Source organism: Mus pahari, chromosome 20, assembly GCF_900095145.1.
Source record: "Mus pahari chromosome 20, PAHARI_EIJ_v1.1, whole genome shotgun sequence".
NCBI lineage: Eukaryota > Metazoa > Chordata > Mammalia > Rodentia > Muridae > Mus > Mus pahari.
The window spans coordinates 28,942,386-28,961,356 of record NC_034609.1 but is presented as its reverse complement, the minus strand read 5'-3'; the positions used below and the strand labels follow the sequence as shown (position 1 = coordinate 28,961,356).

The 18,971-nt window shown below is 50.2% G+C and overlaps 2 protein-coding genes across 2 annotated transcripts in view; one reads left to right on the top strand and one right to left on the bottom strand.

Annotated features, from left to right (window-relative positions):
- Positions 1–6,750, top strand: part of Atp6v0d1 (ATPase H+ transporting V0 subunit d1) — a 46,193-nt gene extending 39,443 nt beyond the window's left edge. Inside the window, exons 5-8 of the mRNA XM_021220314.2 lie at positions 5,484–5,561; positions 5,686–5,862; positions 5,952–6,029; positions 6,122–6,750. Of these exons, the coding sequence (XP_021075973.1) occupies positions 5,484–5,561; positions 5,686–5,862; positions 5,952–6,029; positions 6,122–6,283 (495 nt within the window). The 3' untranslated portion in view covers positions 6,284–6,750. The remainder of the gene's footprint in view (positions 1–5,483; positions 5,562–5,685; positions 5,863–5,951; positions 6,030–6,121) is intronic.
- Positions 6,751–7,224: 474 nt separating this feature from the next.
- On the bottom strand, positions 7,225–12,526 carry Hsd11b2 (hydroxysteroid 11-beta dehydrogenase 2). The gene is made up of 5 exons (XM_021220568.1): positions 12,149–12,526; positions 8,853–9,065; positions 8,551–8,736; positions 8,306–8,443; positions 7,225–8,160 (listed from the first exon to the last, which is right to left on the bottom strand). The coding sequence occupies exons 1-5, from the start codon at positions 12,411–12,413 to the stop codon at positions 7,754–7,756; spliced, it is 1,209 nt and encodes a 402-aa protein (XP_021076227.1). The 5' UTR covers positions 12,414–12,526; the 3' UTR covers positions 7,225–7,753.
- Positions 12,527–18,971: the final 6,445 nt, after the last annotated feature.

The window sequence follows — 18,971 nt, the reverse complement described above, 5'->3', positions numbered from 1 at the left end:
TTGAACTTGGGACCTTCAGAAGAGCAGTCAGTGCTCTTAACCTCTGAGCCATCTCTCCAGCCCCCATTTATTTTCTTAAAAAAATTTTTTTTTGTACCACAGTTTTTCTAGGATAACTAAAGTCCTAAATATTAAAAAGATATTGTGTCTGAATCTTTTTTGGAGCAAGAGCTATTCTCTAGTAGCTATAAAGTTCATTATGTGACAGCAAAGATTTGAAGTAAATGTTTCTTTAGCGGCATTTGTTAATAAAATACTTTCCACACTGAAAGACTCAAACTCTCAGCTTCTTGTACTGAAGCAAAGACAATAGAATTTTAGTAATTTTATATGAAGTAGGCAAGCCATCTTGTTGATAAAAATCACATTAAATATTGTCTCAATTAGAAGTATCCTTAGAGGCCTAGTTTTTTGGCCTAGCTTTCTGGGCTTCTTTATGCCACATGCTTAAAATGATTCCAACCCTGAGTTACCAATTTAAAGCTAACTTTTTTGTTACGAATGTTATACCTTTTTAATCATGTCCCATAACTTATAAGCCAATACTCTATAAAGACCAGTAAAAAAAAACAAAACAAATGAAGCGGCTACACAAATCAGATTTTAAATTCATGCCAATCAAAGAATTTTACTTTTTCTACCTATAATTTCAAGATAAAAAAGCACTTTGTCATTTGCTAAGCACAATAATCACGATTGCAGAGAATTTTCTAGGAACAAACAACAATCAGCTTATTTGCCTTAGAACTAAGAGGTTGCAGACTCCTTTTTAAAACAAAACAAAACAAAACAAAACAAACAAACAAACAAAACCAGTTTCTCAGCAGGGCCTCTTCTGATTCTTGGCTAAAGTGAGGGGCCTTTCTCAGCCTCCACTGTGCAAACTGAGAGTGAATCAGCAGGTAAAGTTTTAACCATTTACTTTTTCTTTTCTTTTCAACATGAAACATAGAACAGTCATTCATTCAGACAACAAAACAATCATTCAGACAATGAAACAACAACATACATGAATTGACACGTGGACAGATTGGTGCACCAAACATAGACAATACAAAGAGGGTAGAGAACTTCTCCTGTAGGGGCCAGAGAGAATTAACAGGACATCTCTGGATTTCTCTCTGTCCCTAGGAGAGTTCCAAAATCCATCCTTTCCTGCTTATAAGAGGCAGCTTGTCAAACCAAGATTAAAACCCTAAATTCTCTAACAGCTTCTGGTGAGCATCCAAAACTTCCAATTTATTTAATCTGAGGGCAATTCTCAGAAAACACACAATCTCTATATACTATATATGTCTCAAATAGCCTAAACGTTTACCATGCTGAATCTTTTTTGAAGCTATCATTAGCTCACACTTTACATTTTACAGCCATTTGCAAAACACTCTCCACTTTCTGCAACCAACAAAAAACGCCATCCACAAAATGAATTCTATATGCTTGAGGATTGAGATTTTTTTTTAACTTCCAATAAAGCCTTATCTACAAATTTTTGGCACAATGTAGGATTGGGGAGTTGTAAATAAAGTAACANTAAGAATTGAGCTATATTTTGACTTTTATGAAATCTCTTTTTAATGCTTTTACCACATCTTTTAATTTTACCTAAATTATCAGAATCCATAACTTGAAGTTTTTCTTATAACTGAGGCTGTGTCCTATGATGAGGTCCACAGTTTCTGAACCGGACTAAGTGACTGCCCCTGTAGCTTTTTGTCTTACCCACTTCTTTAGTGAGCGGGGTTCCATCCTTATGGAACCTTGATTTACATTCATTTTCCAGTGCCTTCCTGTGCCACAACGCAGGCAAGGGCCTGGGGGAAATGCCCTTTTGTTTCTTGAGGAATTTCTACAATTTTTTCTCAGGTGCCCCAGTTTTCCATACCGGAAACATGTCATTTCATTCCCTGGGGAATTCTTTCCATTCCTGTAAGTATTTCCGACATAGGCGCTCAATTTCTGTCCCTTCATCACTACGGCGTAGGCCTTTACTATGGCTGGTGAGGCATCTAAACATGTTTTAATGTAATCTTGTAGGGAACCTGTCTAACAGATTGGTCTGATCAGGTCTTGGCACAAGGTATTCGCATTTTCCCAAGCCAATTGTTTCACTAATATATCAGTCCCTTCCGAGGGGGGAAGCATTCTAGAAACTGCCTCTTCCAATCTAGCCAAACTCTCATAAGATTCATCGTGCTTTTGCCTAATTCCTGAAAGGACTGTGGACTTAGCCCGACTTGGGTAACTCAGAGCTACCTATGGTTCTAAGTATCTACCCTGGTTCCTCTTTAAATCACAAACTTCCTTATTCCTAGAGAGTGGTAAATTCCTGTGTAGGGCAAGTGACTTAGCTACCTAAACCCAGGGTCAGCTCAAGGACTGACTGCCTAGGATCTAACTTAGCTATGTATTAAGGGAAAGCACATGGATCTGTTTTCTAACTAAAGCAAGGACATTGGAGCATTCATTATACAGGATGCCACAATTCCAGGAGACTAAGTTTCCATGAACTTTTCGCCTTGGGACAGTGCCCAGGTTTTTGGGGGCCTGTTGCACTTGTCACTACTGGAGAGAATGTAGCATACAGTCATTATGGAGATTAAAAGGTAGCTACCAGTTAGGGACATTTGGGAAAGGCTGGGTTCAGTTTGTGGTGTGATTCAAAGCTGTGATGCCAAGACTCCTGGAGACTTTAGTCAGGAACATGGATCAGCAATAGGCAAACCTTGAAGAGAAGCCGAGGATGACACTGGCAAAGGGACCCGAGGACATCTGTCTATCCAGTCTCCACTGGGGGATTGAAGGTGTGTGTCTCCTGCCCTGATTGTAGCTGGCTGGTGGACATCTGGCTCAGCCTGAGCTCAGACCTTCTAGTCTTTCTGTGGGACCTGTGTCAACATACAGCTAGGATCTGCAGATAGATGATAGAAGTTATGATAGCATAGGCAGAAGGGAGGCAGGGAGCATGAGCCAGGCCACATGGCAAGGGGTTTACTATGAAAGTGTAGGTGTCCCATGGATAATGGGGAAGAGATCCAAAGGAGGATACATACACTGAGTGAGCCCAGTCACCCAGGACCTTGAATGCATCGGCAAGAGTTTGAACTTTAGCTGGGAGTGGTGGTGCATACTTCACAATGCTAGGACAACTTGAGCAAGAAGATTTTTGCTAAGTTCAAGATTAGCTTAGTATATGTAGTGAGTTGCAGGTCAGCCATGTCTCCATAATAAGAGTCTCCCAAGAAAAGGTAAGCCAGGCATAGTGACTTTCAGTCCAGTGCTTGGGAGGCAGAGGCAAGCAGATCTCTGTGAATTTGAGTCTATGTAGTAAGTTTTGAGACAGCCAGGGTTACATAGTGAGACGCTGTCACAAAGCAAACAACAATAATGAAAACTGTAACTTTGGGCTGACAACATCGCTTAGGAAATGAAAATGTTTAACTGCCAAGATGGACAAGCTGGGTTTGATTTCTGGGGCCCAAATGGTGGAAGGAGAGAACTGATACCCACTAATTGTCTTCTTACCTTTGCACATACATGCACACAAAATAAGTAAAATGTGAAAAAAATTCAATGAACTTTAGGCTGTGAGCCTAAAGTTTTCTAACAGAACATATTCTTAGAAGGCCCTCTATGACTGTAGGGTGGAATGCAGATTATTGATAAGGGGTAAGGTAATATGCACTCGTGTGCACATGTACACAAACACAGAGATCTTATAGTGCTCCCACCCATTCACCTGGCCTATTGACAGATTCCTTGCCCTAGACAGGATGAGGGGCGTGGCTATGCCCCTAGCCCTACCCACACCTTCTCTGGGCCTGACTGGTTTTAGCTGGAGTCACTGACAAGGACTGGCCAGAAACCAGCTCATAAAAACTGACCCACCACTGTGGGCCCCATGCCAAAGCTGCCTGCCTGTCAGGCAATGTCCCAGCCCAGTGGCCACAGATGGGAGATTAGGTGGACCCTCATCCATCTGGCAAGTGAATTGTAGGCAGCTGGTGCAACAGACATGGGCTGGCAGACTCCAGGGGACAGGGTGGGGTTGCGGAGGTGACCTTGGTACCTGAGTCTTGCCAGTTTCTTTGCTGCTATAGCCTCTAGAGGAAAGTGTGAACCTTAATCCTAGAGTCAGCTTCTCTGGAGATCAATACAGCTTGGCTAAGCAGGCAGGTAGGTGGGTAACAGGGCATGGAACCTCAAACTGGCTAGTAGTTTCCCCCACAGATAGGAACTGCAGGCTCACTAGGGTAGGTCCTAAGATTTTTAGCATAACCAGCTTGACTAGCCACAAACAAGGCCACGGAGGACTGACTCCTGGAGGGGCTGTGAAGTACCACCGAGGTGGGAGATGGGAGCCATTTCTACCTACAGGTTTTGTTCCTCTGTGCTGGACTCTGCTGTTGCTTTCCTGGCTGTTTCTTATTGCTTACTCAGTAGTAACTTTGAGTCCTGTGAGCTCAGTGATCAACTGCAGGTTCTCTCCTGAGCCCTTCTTGTTTAGTGTCACTGTGTCTTGTGGAACTCTGGGAAACAGCAGCTTATCTGTTTTTGAATGCACATCCTATAGGTCCCAGCCAGCTTAGATGGCACACCCGGATGTGGAAAGCTTTCTACAGCCTCCCAACCCCAACTCAGAATAGTCCCCAACATAGATCCCAGTCTCTGTGGTCATGCTACATGTGGGATCTTAGGTGGGGTCTGAGTCAAGTTTCATGCAAAAGTGTTCCCCATGGGGTCTGCAAGACCTTGATGGGGGGGGGGGTCAGGTATTGGAAAGAAACCTCTATGTGACCTTGCAAATGAGACGTAGGGAAGGCCTTGTATGTGAGCTGACCTGTCCTTTCCTCATGCCCAGCAGATCAAATTTGCCTCGACAAAATTACGTGTTTCCGCTGGCAGCCCATGTACCCAGTTATTGACTGTGAGGCTGGTGTTCACATAGGCGATAACCATCCTTCAGCAGGAACTGACCTGACAATTTTGTTCCAGCTGTTGAAACCTAGGGTCTGTCTGAGGGTGAGAGGAGACGTGTGCAGTAGTGTTCTGCAAGGAGGGTTGTTGCAAGGGAGGGTGTATGAACTCAGTCTAGACCTTTGTGAACTCTGAGGATAACTCTCTAGCCCTTGGACACCTGGTTCTCTGAGACTGGGGAAGGGGAAGTTTCTGAAGACCAGGAAAGGAAGGCAAAGCACCAGGAAGAAGACAGAACCCCCCTAAGCCTGGCTACAGAAAGCAGTGGGAATATGTGTCCTCACGCAGAGAGTGGGTTCCCGTGCAGCTGGAATGCACCAAGCCACTGCCCCTTGGATGGTTAACTGTTGAAGGTAGTAGATGTTCGGCAGAGGGGAAGTTGGCGTAGCGTGAGCTGGCCATCCCTACCATGAAAGGTTGTGAGAGGGGAGAGCAGCTGACTGGGTTTCTAACCAGGCTCCCAGCACTGCCATGCTGGCTCTAAGCAAGCACTGTCCTCCCCACAGGCCTACCTGGAGTCCTTCTACAAGTTCTGTACTCTGCTGGGTGGGACCACAGCAGATGCCATGTGTCCTATCCTAGAGGTGAGTGCCTCCCCACCTCTCTGCCCTTTGTTCCCATTGAGCCTTGCCTGGGGGAGCTCTGCCAATTGACTGGCATGGTCTCCCTTGTCTTCCCCCTCTCCTCACCTATGCACTGACCCTGCAGTTTGAAGCAGATCGCCGCGCTTTCATCATCACCATCAACTCTTTCGGCACAGAGCTGTCCAAAGAGGACCGTGCCAAGCTCTTCCCACACTGTGGCCGGCTCTACCCTGAGGGCTTGGCTCAGCTGGCGCGGGCTGATGACTACGAACAGGTCAAGAATGTAGCTGATTACTACCCGGTGAGTGCCCTAGCTGACAAGATTAGGTGGCCATGTTGGCAGCCCAGCACCCAGCACTGATATCTGTGCTGCTTCCCATTCCCGACCAGGAGTACAAACTGCTTTTTGAGGGTGCAGGTAGCAATCCTGGAGACAAGACCCTGGAGGACCGATTCTTTGAACATGAGGTGAGCACAGGGTCTTGTGGAGCCAACCCCGTATAGGGAAGGTTGTGACTTAGGCCACAGCAACTGTGCATCACACCTGTGTCTGTCCACAGGTGAAGCTCAACAAGCTGGCCTTCCTGAACCAGTTCCATTTTGGTGTCTTTTATGCCTTTGTGAAGCTTAAGGAACAGGAATGTCGCAACATCGTGTGGATTGCTGAGTGCATTGCCCAGCGCCATCGCGCCAAGATCGACAACTACATCCCCATCTTTTAACATTCTAACTTAAGGTTCCCAAGTGCACTGTGTGTGTGTGTGTGTGTGTGCGCGCGCGTGTGCGCGCGCGCACCCAGGGCTCACTTGTCTGACCTGGTGAGGTGTCGCACATTGTCCTGGGATTGGTTGCCCAGCTTCCATGACCCTCTCTGGGACTAAAAGGGTTAGGTACCTCTCCCCTGATCAAGAATGGACCAAGATCCCCTCCAGAGCAAAGAGGCCCCCAGCCCTATGTTTACAGCCACTGACATGTCTAAGAAACTTGTGTGACTTTCATGTCCCTCCCTAACTTGAGAACCCCTGGGACAGTGTGAGCCTCCTTTCCTGTCCATAGGTCATCCCCAGAACCATGACCTGTGGGAAGAGTAGAGAATATGTATACTTGGGGTTTTGGGAAAGCAGCTTTGCAGCCCTCTCCCTCGGCACTGCCCCTCTAAGACAATAAAATTGCCCTCTTTAAAAACCCTGCAGTCTGTCTGCTCCCTTCTTTGTGTCCTCGTACCTTTCCTCGACTCTCGCCTTCGTTCATCACTGTACCTTGATGAGTCTCTCCTGCAATCAGCAGCCACAGGGCCAGGGAAGTCCCTGGGGGATGGCTCTTTCTGCTGGGAGCTCAGGTAGGAAGATAGGCTGGGGTGTGGCTTGTTAGAGAATAGTTATATTTTGGCTCTAGAAGTCTCCCACTTCCCTAACTGCTTCACTAAGCCCTGTAACTCCCTGAAATTGGCCATTACCTTCATCTCAGTATGCAGAAACCTAGACCTAGGGACAAGATTTGCCTGAGGTCAGCAGACACATACCACGGTGCGTCTGGGGAACATCCTCAGCTCCCCTGCTGAGTCCCAGGATCTCCTAAGAAGTACCCAATCTCTGTCATATCGCCATACCCTGTCACCCAGGCAATCAGGCAGTCACCTCCTTCAAACACTGTATCTCTCCCATTCTAGTAGAAATAAAATGTATCTTTATTTTAAAATGCCAACAATTAGGCAAGTACAACATGCAGCTTCCATGTGGCTGGGGGCCAGTAATTGAGGACCTAAATCTTGAGCCAGTCAAGAAGCAGTTGGGATTTACTCTGGACTTGCAGCACTGAGACTGTGGGTCCCAAAAGAATTCTGAGGAGGTCCCCACCTGCCTAATCATTCTAAAGTTAGCACAGAAATGATCTGTAGAATCCTATCAAAGGCTACAGCCAAACTCTTACACTAAACTCTCCATCCATCTGGGTTCTCCAAGCTGCAGTGTAGAGCATTGTGCCTGGTAGGGTATGTGTGGGCTCAAGAAGCAGAAGAGAGGTCCAGAGGCTCACTAGCAGACTTCCACGTCCCAGGCTGGACGAGGCATCAGCAGTAGAGGCTGGGCTGGGCTGGGCTGGGCTCTAGGGTAAGGCTGAGGGGTCTATAATGGGCAGGGGAGAGGGCCAAGGGCTCAAGAAGCCCATCCTGCTAAAACACCTAGGTTTGTGGCTCACAGAGCTGCCACTGGGGAAGGGTTTGGATTCTGGGGTGTGTCCTGAGCAGGAGGAGCAGGGCCAGGCTGGCCGGGCCTCAGTGCTCGGGGCAGAAGGTGATTGATGAAGAAGTTCTGTAGGAAGCAGCGTCGAAGACCCTCTGGTAGGTAGTGGTGGATGAAATACATGAGCCCCAGGCCACGGCCCGGGTAGTAGCGGCTTCGTGGCTGAGCTGCCAGCAATGCATCGACGATGGCATCTACAACTGGGCTAAGGTCAGGCAATGCCATTCTGAGTGAATTCAGAAACTGCCCATGCAAGTGCTCAATGTAGTCTTCACCATAGGCCTGGAGCAGCTCTTTAGGCAGGTTGGCCAGCAGCAGTTGCTTACGTTTCTCCCAGAGGTTCACATTAGTCACTGCCTCTGAGGAAGGGGTAACAAGGTCAGAAGGCAGCAGCTAGAAGAGCCCAAAGGCCATTTATCTATCTCCTGTAAACCAAGCCACACTCTATCCTCAGACCACACGTCCCTGCCGCATGGGTGTCCCACCCCAAACCTGAGCCCTCACCTGTCTTGAAGCAGCCAGGCTTGATAATGCTGACCTTGATACCCCAGGGAAGCAGTTCACAGCTGAATGTGTCCATAAGCAGTGCTATAGCTGCCTTGGAGGTGCCGTAGGCTGCCAAGCAGGGGTACGGCATGTCTCCTGTGGATTGCAGGGGGGTGCTCAGCCTCAGCCTGGGATTCCTCACATCATTCTTCACCCAATAGCAGCTCCTTTACCACTTTGTCTCTGAGTGGAAGAGCACTTACCTGCTGGGCTGCCAACGGTCACAATACGTCCCCTTGAGTGACGCAGGAGTGGCAGGAGGCCCTTCGTCAGCTCAAGTGTACCGAAGAAGTTCACCTCCATGCACTTGCGGAAAGTTGCCACTGGAGACAGTTCTACATCAGCCACTACCATATTGAGGCCAGCGTTGTTAACCAGACCCCACAGGCCTGGAGGCATAAAAGCAGGAGGGAAGGTTCAGGTCGCCTGACAACAAACATGCAACCCCTTCCTCCCTCGTACTCACCCAGCCCTGCCCACCCCTAATGGAGACACATCTGCTGACCAGTGCTGGCCGTGTGGGCCTTGGTGATTTCCAGAACACGGCTGATGTCCTCTGTCTTGGTCAGGTCCATCTGCAGCAGCTTCAGGCGAGGGGAACAGAGGGCACGCAGTTCTAGGGCACCAGGGCCATTCAGATCCAACACTGTGGCCAGCACCGTGAAGCCCATGCCATCCAGTTTCTTAGCTGTCTCCTTGCCAAAACCAGTGTCGCAGCCTAGCCAGGGAAGGAGAGCCAATGGAGTCCCAGCCCAAGACAAGCTGAAGACCACTAAGGTCTGGGTGGAACCTAGCCTGGGACACTCAGTCCTCCCTTCTTCCTTACAAATGTATGGTCTAAGTTGGCCCTCCTGACTGAGCCCTGAGCATCGATTCTGTGACAGCTGTCATCTCTCTGGTTCCCTATAGCTATCCCATCAAATGTGATTGATAAACGTTACTTTCTAGAAGAAACAGACCTAGGCTGGTCCCAACTTGCCTCATGAACCTATCCTCAGCCTAAGTCAGAGGGATATTTTTAAAAATGACAGTATCACTCTGCTACTGACAAGTCCCAGAGGCTTTTTGCTTCCCCAGGATTCTATGGGCCTTAGAATGAAGCCCAGATGCCATCATCCTGGTACGACTCAACCTGGGTACTTCTCCAGCCTCAGTAGCTCCTACTATTGTTCCAGACTCAAGCTGGAGCCTGTTCCCAACTCCCCCTTCATCTCTGCCCTTGGAATTCCAATAATTGACTTTGGACGTATGTATACATTTGCTAAGCCCCAGACCACTTCCCTCCCAGGCCAGGGACCATGCATGGGAAGTGAAGAAAACAGACCTGCATTGGAATCCCTTCCCACACCACTAAGTGTGACCTAAGGTCGGTGACTACCCCTGGAGTCTTCATTTTCTTGCCCTTGGTATGCAGAGATAAGAACCACCAGGCAAGGCCCAGCGTGGGGGTCCCTGGTACTGATAAGTCCTCGCTTCCTTGATGGTTTCCATGCTGATCCTGGCTCTGTGGGTGGCCAGTGAGAGGATGAGGAGGGCCAGTGGGGGAGGAGAGTCTGTGGAGCTGCCAGCCCTGAGGTCCTGCTGTGCAGAAAAGCTGCTTTGCAACCCAGCTTCCCCACTCCTGGACAAACAGCACCCCTCCTCGGCTCAGCCCCTCCCCCCCACCCCCACCCCCGAGCTGAGAGGAGAACAAAGCTGGTTGGGGGCTGCAAACCGGGCTTTGTGTAGCTGGGGCCTGCTAGTCTGTGTTGAGGGGTCCTTCCCAAGCAAATCTGACTGGGGGAAGAGAGTGTGTGTGCACACACATGCATACTTGCCTCTGCTTCCTTTTGGAGCAGACAGAACTTTACTAAAAGCCTCCCAGTGACTCAGCTCTGGGGTCCCAACCGACACTCACATCTTACCCTCTTGCTCACCTGTAAACCTGCCTGCATGTTCACATACACAGGAGCTTGACCCCTGTCTCCCATCAGCATGAAGATACATACATATGCATGCACACAAGGTACCAAGTCACACAGTTCAGACACGACAGCATGGCTGAGCTTGTGGCCTAGGTTTGGCAAACAATTTTTGGGCATTCTTGGGGAGGGAGGGATGAGTGACAGCTCCGTAGGCAGAAGGCGCAGTGTTCTTGGCAGGTGGGGCAAGAAACGGTCACTTAAGTGCCTTGCTGCTTGGTGGTGACTCTCGGAAAACCCCAGAGTTTTCAGGCATCAGGAAGCTAGAAGCCAACTTCCAGTGCTTACACGGGAGTAGGCTGGCCCAAGTCCTCTTCTCCCAAACACAGCCTTGCAGAGATGGAAGGAGCGCGGGGCACAGAAAGCACCCTTCTTCTCACCTCTTGCTCAGGCTCAGGACTAGACCTGAGGTGAGATCTGAGGAAGGACTGCCCAGCTGTGTCAGTAGAACCTGAAGTTGCATAGGACCCGGTGAAAGCTCACGGACGACAGGAAGAGATCTGTTCCACGTTTGAAGGCAGAGCCTATCACCGAGTCCCTGCTTCATTTCAAGGGAATTCAATAGCTTTCCTTCCTCAGGCTCCTGAAACGGGTTCCCCGTGGCTTCATACTCACTCTGGAAGTCTCTCCCATCTCACCTGAGTCCTACTCAATCTCCACCCTCCCTTCCGAAGCCAAACGCCTTTGTATCACCTTAGTGTAATCTGGTTTCTCACCTGACATTCAAGTCTCCTCCCAAGGAAACTTCACATCCCACCACACACACACACACACACACACACACACACACACACACACACACACACACACCAGCCAGACTGGTTATTGACTGTCCCCTTCCCAAACCGTACTTATTTCTTTTTGTTTTAAGCCTTTGTCTCACGCCCTTTCTTGGATCCAAGACACCTTTCAGATTCCACCTGTCACCACCACCCAACTTCCTCCAACGTCCAGTTCAAGGATTTCCTCCTAAATTCTCCCGGCCCTATCCTATCATGCAGACCACCCATAAAGGACCAAGAAGCCATGGGGGTTGGGGGAGAAACAGAGCTGCCCCTCCCCCCATGCAATGGACCGATGCCCCCTGGCCTTCCTCCCCCTCCCCATTTCCTGCTGGGTCTGCAGCCCCCCCTCCTCTCCCCTCCCCTCCTTCTGATGACAGATTTATTCCCTGCTCCAGACAAAGAAAGCACAGGCAGGCACTAGAGACACCTGAGTCCAGCTCTCCGAGGCCCCTTTCCTGGGCACCCAGGGCTAGGCAGGATGAGGTGTTAGGTGTAGACTGCAGACGGCTGCAGTTTTGGCAGCGGGTAGCTGGATCTAAGAAGCAGCTACTCTCCAGCTGCTGTGACCTCAGGCAGTTCTGAACTCCAAGGATTCCAGCCAGAGGAGGTCGGGGAGCAGAACTTGCCATCTAAGCTCTCTGCCCCCAGAGAATAGCAGATACTGTGTTCTAGTGATGTGGGGAATGTCAGGCAGAGTTCAAGATATGGCATTATCCCGTCTCAGGTCTTCCGAAGTCCCTTAAAGTACTGTCTTCTGCTCCACACCTGGTCTCTTAGGAAGGAGCTCAGCATAAACTAAGTTTCTCCTCTTTCAGTCACTAGTTTCCTTTGAGCACCTGCCCACTCTCTACTTTCTCACCAATAATCCCCGCTGCCGCAGGTAGTTAACCCAGACTTGGTGAGGTGCCCGGAGCTTCCTACTTGGCTCACTTTCTTGCGTTTAGAGAAGGACTCTTACGTCTGAGCTGCGGAGTCCCCCTTGATGGCGCCCAAGGGAAACCCTCTAGGTGTGCGGTCCCGCCCTCCAGCCTGGAGTCCCTGTGCTCTGCACTCACCGGTGATGAGCACCGCGCGAGTGGCCACCGGCAGGCGAGGAGGGCGCGCTAGGCGGGACAACGCGATCCAGCCAGCACCAGCCAGCACCACGAGTGCCGCCGGCGGGGGCAGCAGGCGCTGGCACAGCCAGTCGAGAGCGGCCAGCAGGGCCAGTGCCGCTAACAACGGGCGGCCCAGACGCAGGTCTGAGCGCAGCAGCTGCAGCAGCGCGCGGGCAGCCACCAGCAGCCAGGCGCCGCCCGACGGCCAAGGCCAGCGCTCCATGACTTCGGGACGGGGCTGGGGCGGGGCGGGGGCCTGGTTGGGGAGCGCCGAGATGGACTCGAGGCTAGGACACGGAGTGCAGAGGAACACCGGCCTGGGGTGGGAGGGATACTCGCTTTCTTTACAGGGCCCTCGGACCCAGCTTATAAAGCGCCCTGGGGGCGGGGTTGGGGCGGTGCGAAGGCGGGGCTAGGGTGGGGCTTTTCTCCACTTCTATCTCAGTACCCCAAGCCAGGCAGGTGCCCCCCCGTCCCGCCCTCCCCCCCGCCTAGATCCGCTTTCGAAGAAGCCGGAACAAAGTCCCCAAGTTGCATGAGGCGGAGCCGTCAGTCGCCAGCTTCGCCCGGGAAAGGGCCAGTCTGCCCAACCCTGTGCCTTGCATCTCATTCACTCCTGTGCGCCTATTGGCACACCAAGGGCTCTGGGCCTCCGCGCTCAGGTGTGCACACTCTGCTCACGCTTCCTCAGGGATACTTACACACACATACCATCAACATCAGCACCACCACCACCGACAACTTTCATTCAAGTATTCCACATTGCTGTCCCTGTGGCTGCCATGACTTCCAGAACACTGCGTGGAAGCAGCCAGAGTCTGCTGCCAGCCACACCCGCCCCCGCACGCAGTGCCATGCATGGCCTTAGGTCCCTGGTACACACGCCCAAATGTGCACTCTCACCTGGGTAGTTCTCAGCCACAGCTAGGAGAGAAGGGTGACCACCGAGATTCTTCGGGGGTTCTGTTTCACTTCATTTTCTTCCATAGTCCAGAACTGGAGAGAGAGAGGGGGAGAGGGAGAGGGAGAGGGAGAGGGAGAGGGAGAGGGAGGAGAAGAAGAAGAAGAAGAAGAAGAAGAAGAAGAAGAAGAAGAAGAAGAAGAAGAAGAAGAAGAAGAAGAAGAAGAAAGAAGAAGAAGAAGAAGAAGAAGGAGGAGGAGGAGGAGGAGGAGGAGGAGGAGGAGGAGGAGAAGAAGAAGGAAGAGGAGGAGGGCGAACTGGGAATTTGTTGTTAGATATAAAAAAAAAAACCACATCCCGAGCCGCTGCTTGTGGACGTTGTACATCGTGGTGCGGAGCCTAGTGCGCACCACGATGTACAACGTCCACAAGCAGAGGAGGAGGAGGAGGAGGAGAAGAAGAAGAGAGACAAACATACATACAGAGAGACAGAGACATGCAGAGAGAGATAGAGATAGAGAGATCAATGGAAGCATCAAGGTCTCCTTTTTCTTTTGCTTCACCTACCCCCTCCCCAGGAACCAGCTAATGGGATGACCTGGAAGAAGGGTCAGGACAGGGTGGTCCCTGATCTGCTACACTGAGTCCCCAGGGGATGAAATAAGTAGTGTGTGGGTGCATTTCCCTCCCTGTGTGTATGAAGGTCCTTGTTTGTGTGTGGCCTGGCACCCTGTGCCACCCCCGTGTCTGGCACCCTGTGCCTAACATGCATGCCAGGGCTCTGGCAGGCACTGGGGGTTAAGTGCAGAGAGAGGAGCAAAGCCGAGCTGTGAAGATCCCTACGTCTGTGAACCCCCAGACCTTCCCCCCATATGTCTGTGAACCCCTAGACCTTCCCCCCCCCACACTTCCCCATTCCTCATCTCTATACTCTCTAGGTCCTGAGAAGGTCATAGATTCCTTATCCAGCTCTCTGTCCTGCAGTTCATCTCTTTCCTGTATCCAGACTCTGTTCCAGTGTTTCATGTAAACACTCAAAAGCCCTCTCTTCCATCCGGGTGTGGATTCCTGAAGAGCCAGTGAACTCTCAGAGAAGGAGCTGGTGTCCAGACTCTCTTGAGTGGAGGAACTCTGCATGAAGACCCCTGTTCCCCACTCAGAGTCACTCCTCCGTCCCCACTCAGAGTCACTCATGTGTTTCCATCCACCCATCCTCTGTCTATAAATATGGACAATGGTGGAACCCTGGCCTGGGGGTCAGGACTTCCCTGAGTAAGCTGTGTGTGCCTGATCTTGGGTGTGTGGCTTTGGGTTCTTTCGTGTCTGTGTCTATGGGGTTCTATGCCCTGTGTCATGTATGACCTATGTGTGCTTGCACATGGGTGTGTATTGCTACGTGTGTTTCCTGTAGCTCCTGTCTCCTCTTCTTGCTTCTCACAACTCAGAGAAACACTCCTTTTCTAAACCCACTGACTCCGGTTGTTCTGAGTCAGTTGTCCAGGTCAAGAAATGAATGACATGCCCTGCTTTAACTAAGTGCTATCCTCCTTAGAATCCAGCGACAGTTTTTCCAGCCTCGGCCACTGTAAGTATTTTCCCTGAGGTTGAAAAAAGAGAGAGAAAGAAAGCAGAGTTCTAGGGGAAGTCGTCCAGGTTCCCCTGGCAGGCACCAGTTCTCAGAGCAAGAAAAAGACAAGAGAGCAAGGTGGGGAGACTGGGAAGCAGGGCTCTACCCTGGTCCCATGAAGTACCCGGGGCAACCCAGGATGGGGAGAGAGGGAGATTGGGTGAGAGTAGATGGGTGGAGGGAACTGTCTTTGAGTAGGATGCTTCTAGAACAAATACTTCTTCAGGTGGAACTTTTCCAAGTCTTGATGAGATTGGTTTACCTGCCACACTTACATGGCACCCCTTTCCAGAGAACCCCATTTCCTAAGTCAGAACCCCTTCCTCCCAACTCCCTGCGGCCTCCTCAGCCTCTGACCCTTTCCCTTCATCAGGTGGAGGTGCTATGGAAGTGGAAAGTGTTTCAAATAGTCATAACTGGGAGGGGCTGGCCCAGCCCTGTCTGAGGCTTGGTGCCAAGTCGAGCCTGCCTTGGGATAGGGAACTAGCTTCTGCCAGAATCAGGATTCTGGGTTGGTAGGGGTCTCCATGGTAGAGCAAGAAAGGGGGCGGGACGGAGGGGCAGAAGCCCTAGCGGATAAGGCAGGACCTAGAAAGGCAGGTTAAGGATGAGGAGAACTCCTGGAGGCTCTTGGTCCCAAGCACTCAGACCACAGTCTGAATCCTTTGTCTCGTCTCCCAGCCCCACCCCTATCCCTTCGATCAGAAACCTGGTTAGCCAACCATTGCGTGCCGCAGGCGCTGGAGGACCAAGTGTCTGGAACTAGAAGTGGGCTGCTCTCTGCTTTGGTGACCAGTGACTCACTAGCACCATCTGCTGGCTTCCTGGGAAGGTGCATCTGTAAATGCGCTCTACGTCGAGCCATTCATTCATTCCTCGCTGTTTGTTTCCTCTGTGGTCTGACAAAGATGCAGCCCAGTCCTGGGGGGGCGGGGGGGCGGGGGTGGGGAGGCGCTCTTATATGATGCTCACGAGTGAGCTCGCCTCTCTTCTATGGCACAATGGCAGAGGGACTCCATTTCCTGCCAATGACTAGCTCTTTCAATGTGTGCTACACCTCAACTCACAAGATAGCAAGTTCTTTTTCGTATGCAATATTTCAGTCCTGGGCTTTGTGCATGCTAGGCAAACACTAATACAGAGCAACACCCTCAGTCTCCAAGATAAGCTCTCTCTTGCTCTCTCTCTCTCTCTCTCTCTCTCTCTCTCTCTCTCTCTCGTGTGTGTGTGTGTGTGTGTGTGTGTGTGTGTGTGTGTGCGCGCGCCCGTGCACTTGTGTGCACACGTGGAGGCCAGAGGTCAACACTCGGTATCCCTCTCTCCCTCTCTCCCTTTCCGCCTTATTTTTTGAGAAAGGGTCTCTCACTGAGCCTGGAGGCTCACTACATCAACTAGACTGGTTGGTCAGAAAGTCCCTGGGATTCACCCATCTCTGCCCCCTCTGAGCAGCAGAGAGTTCCAGCTGGGCCTTGCCAAACCTAGCCTCTGGAGATCTGAACCCAGATCTTCATGCTTGCACAGCAAATACTTTACCCACAGAGCCACCCCCTGCACCCCAATATAGCAAAATTTTATTGACTTCCTCCTGGGTGCTGGGTCCTGTGTTTGGGCCACAGATAGACCATGGACCCCTGGCCACTTCCTGCAGCCTCTCTCACTGGCAGTCTCAATCCTGCATCCTTTCTTGAGGCACTGTTTTCGTGCGTCTTCCTCTCATCTCGAGCACTTGTACCCCAAGTTATTTGACTTGCCATCGCTCTTTTCCATTTCCCCAGGTTAGCCCGGGGTCAGCTCCTACTACTCCTGTCTTCACCAGACTGCCTATTCATTAAAGTTCAGACCCATTTCTGCCTTCAGCTGTCTTGGTCTCCTCAGGGCCTCTCTTCCGCTGGCCAGCACAGGGGCCTCTTGACTGGCCCAGCTCTGCCTCTTTGATGCCCGTGAAACCACACTGATTTTCCTCCGAGTCCCCTGGCCTTCCTTTAGCCTTCTTCATGAACTCGGTCCTCCTTGTGGATGAGTGAGTGTCTGGTGGTGGAGGCCTCACCCTCACCTCCCCCACCCATGAGCTCATCGTCCTACTCACATGCTGGCGACACCCACACTCTCTGGCTCTCCAGCCAAGGCCTCCCTCTTGATTCTAGGCCCACACATCCAGCTGCCCTGGATACCTCCCTTGGACACCATAAGCTACTTGCACTTAACATGTCCAAAGTTGGTCTCATCGTCTTCCTAATTTCTGGCAGATGACTTCTTCCCTCCATGTCCTTCATTCCATGCACCGGCCTCCAAAATACTTGTGTTCTGAGCTCTGGGTTTGGTGCCGAAGCTGCTGCTGCTGCTGCTGCTGATTAGGTCTGATTATCACTCTTTTACCTTCAAGCGAACAGAGGCTCTCAGACCCTGCCTCAACATTTAAACTCCAGTTTAAATGCAGAATCTGTGCTCTTGAGAACTGTGTCAATCCAAAGCTGCATTTGCCACATGCGGCCTCCTGGACTTCATTTTATAGGCAAAAGGGAACATGATGTAGTCTTGAGCAAAGAAGACCTCTGTCCCAGCTGGCCCGAAAGTAGATTCTGGAGAAGTTACAGGTCTGGAGTCTTGTTGCTACAGTCAGAAAGGGATGGGAATATGTAATGTCTTAGCTAGACAAACTGACCTAGGGTGTCTATAGATATGCAGGGGCCAAGGCCAGAGGCAGCTGGATGCTTGGGGGCCAGTGTGGCATAGCCAACAGCCCTGGAGAGTTACAAACTCCTTTCCAAATACCATACATGTGAGCCAACCCCCACTCTCGTTTTTTTCAAAGGTATCCTATTTAGCATGAGCACCTGGAGATTCTGCACCTTGGTTACCTGGGAGGAGAGAGCATAGGATCCAGGATACAGCAGCATCCCTTGGATTCCCAGACTGTGACTCTCTCCTGAATTGTTTTATGGCTGCCCAGATCGAAGGCAGATGTTTAGGGAGTAGGGTCCCGGAAGGTGGGAAACATTTTGTGCTCTGCAGTACTTTCTGGATCAGCCCCCGGGGGGGAAGCATGGCCCAGCTGAGAGGCCTCTGGGAGACTATTTAGCCGATTCGAGTCAGGCCTTTTGGGTCCTCCACTGTGAGTTATCTGTAATCTTTTCACATTTATTTTGTATCTTCCGCGTGCCAGTTCTGTGTTCCGCTGGACTAGTGTTCAACTTGTACCTCATCTGTAGTTCTCTGGCCTTCCTCAGAAGCACACACTATCATTAGCCTCTCTATATATATACAAAAGGGCACGGGCTCAAGAGGGATTCAGTGCTACGCTCTCCTCAGGCTTTCTTAAAATTTTCCATTCACAGCTTCCTTTACCCACAGACAAAAAGATTTTTTTGGGGGAGGGGCAGGGCAAGGTCTCACTATGTAGCTTGGGTTGGCCCCGGAGCTTGCTGTGTAGACCAGGCTGGCCTGGGACTCATAGAAATCCCCCCGTCTCAACTTCAGAAGTGCTCAGCTGCCCCAAATTTTTTATGTGGTCCTGGGTATAGGTATACAAAATGGGTATAAGTATACAAAATGGGTATACTTGCCAAATGTGGCGGTACACCTGTTTAATCTCAGTACTCAGGAGGCAGAGGCAGGCGGATCTCTGAATTTGAGGCCAGCCTGATCTACATTGTGAGTTCCAGGACAGCCAGGGCTATGCAGAGAAACCCTGCTTCAAAAAACAGAAAAACCCGGGCTGGTGAGATGGCTCAGCGGGTAAGAGCACTGACTGCTCTTCCGAAGGTCCTGAGTTCAAATCCCAGCAACCACATGGCGGCTCACAACCACCCATAATGAGATCTGATGCCCTCTTCTGGTGTGTCTGAAGACAGCTACAGTGTACTTACATATAACAATAAATAAATCTTAAAAAAAAAAAAATCCAAAATATACAAAACTACAAAAAGAACACAAATCACACATTTACTGATAAGCCATTAAAATAAATTTTAGAATAATTCTTTGGTGTATATATCATTTTATCCTCTTTAATAAAGAGGAATAAAAATGTATATGCTAATGAAGCATATATACTTGTAAAATTTTACTTATAGAATTAAATCTCGGTTGAATTTTGTTTATTGGTTGTTGTTGTTATTGTTGCTGTTGTTGTTTGTTTTGGCTTTTCCAGATCAGTTTTCTCTGTGAACAGCTCTGACTGTTCTTTTATTTTATTTTATTTTCGTTTTTCGAGACAGGGTTTCTCTGTATATCCCTGGCTGTCCTGGAACTCA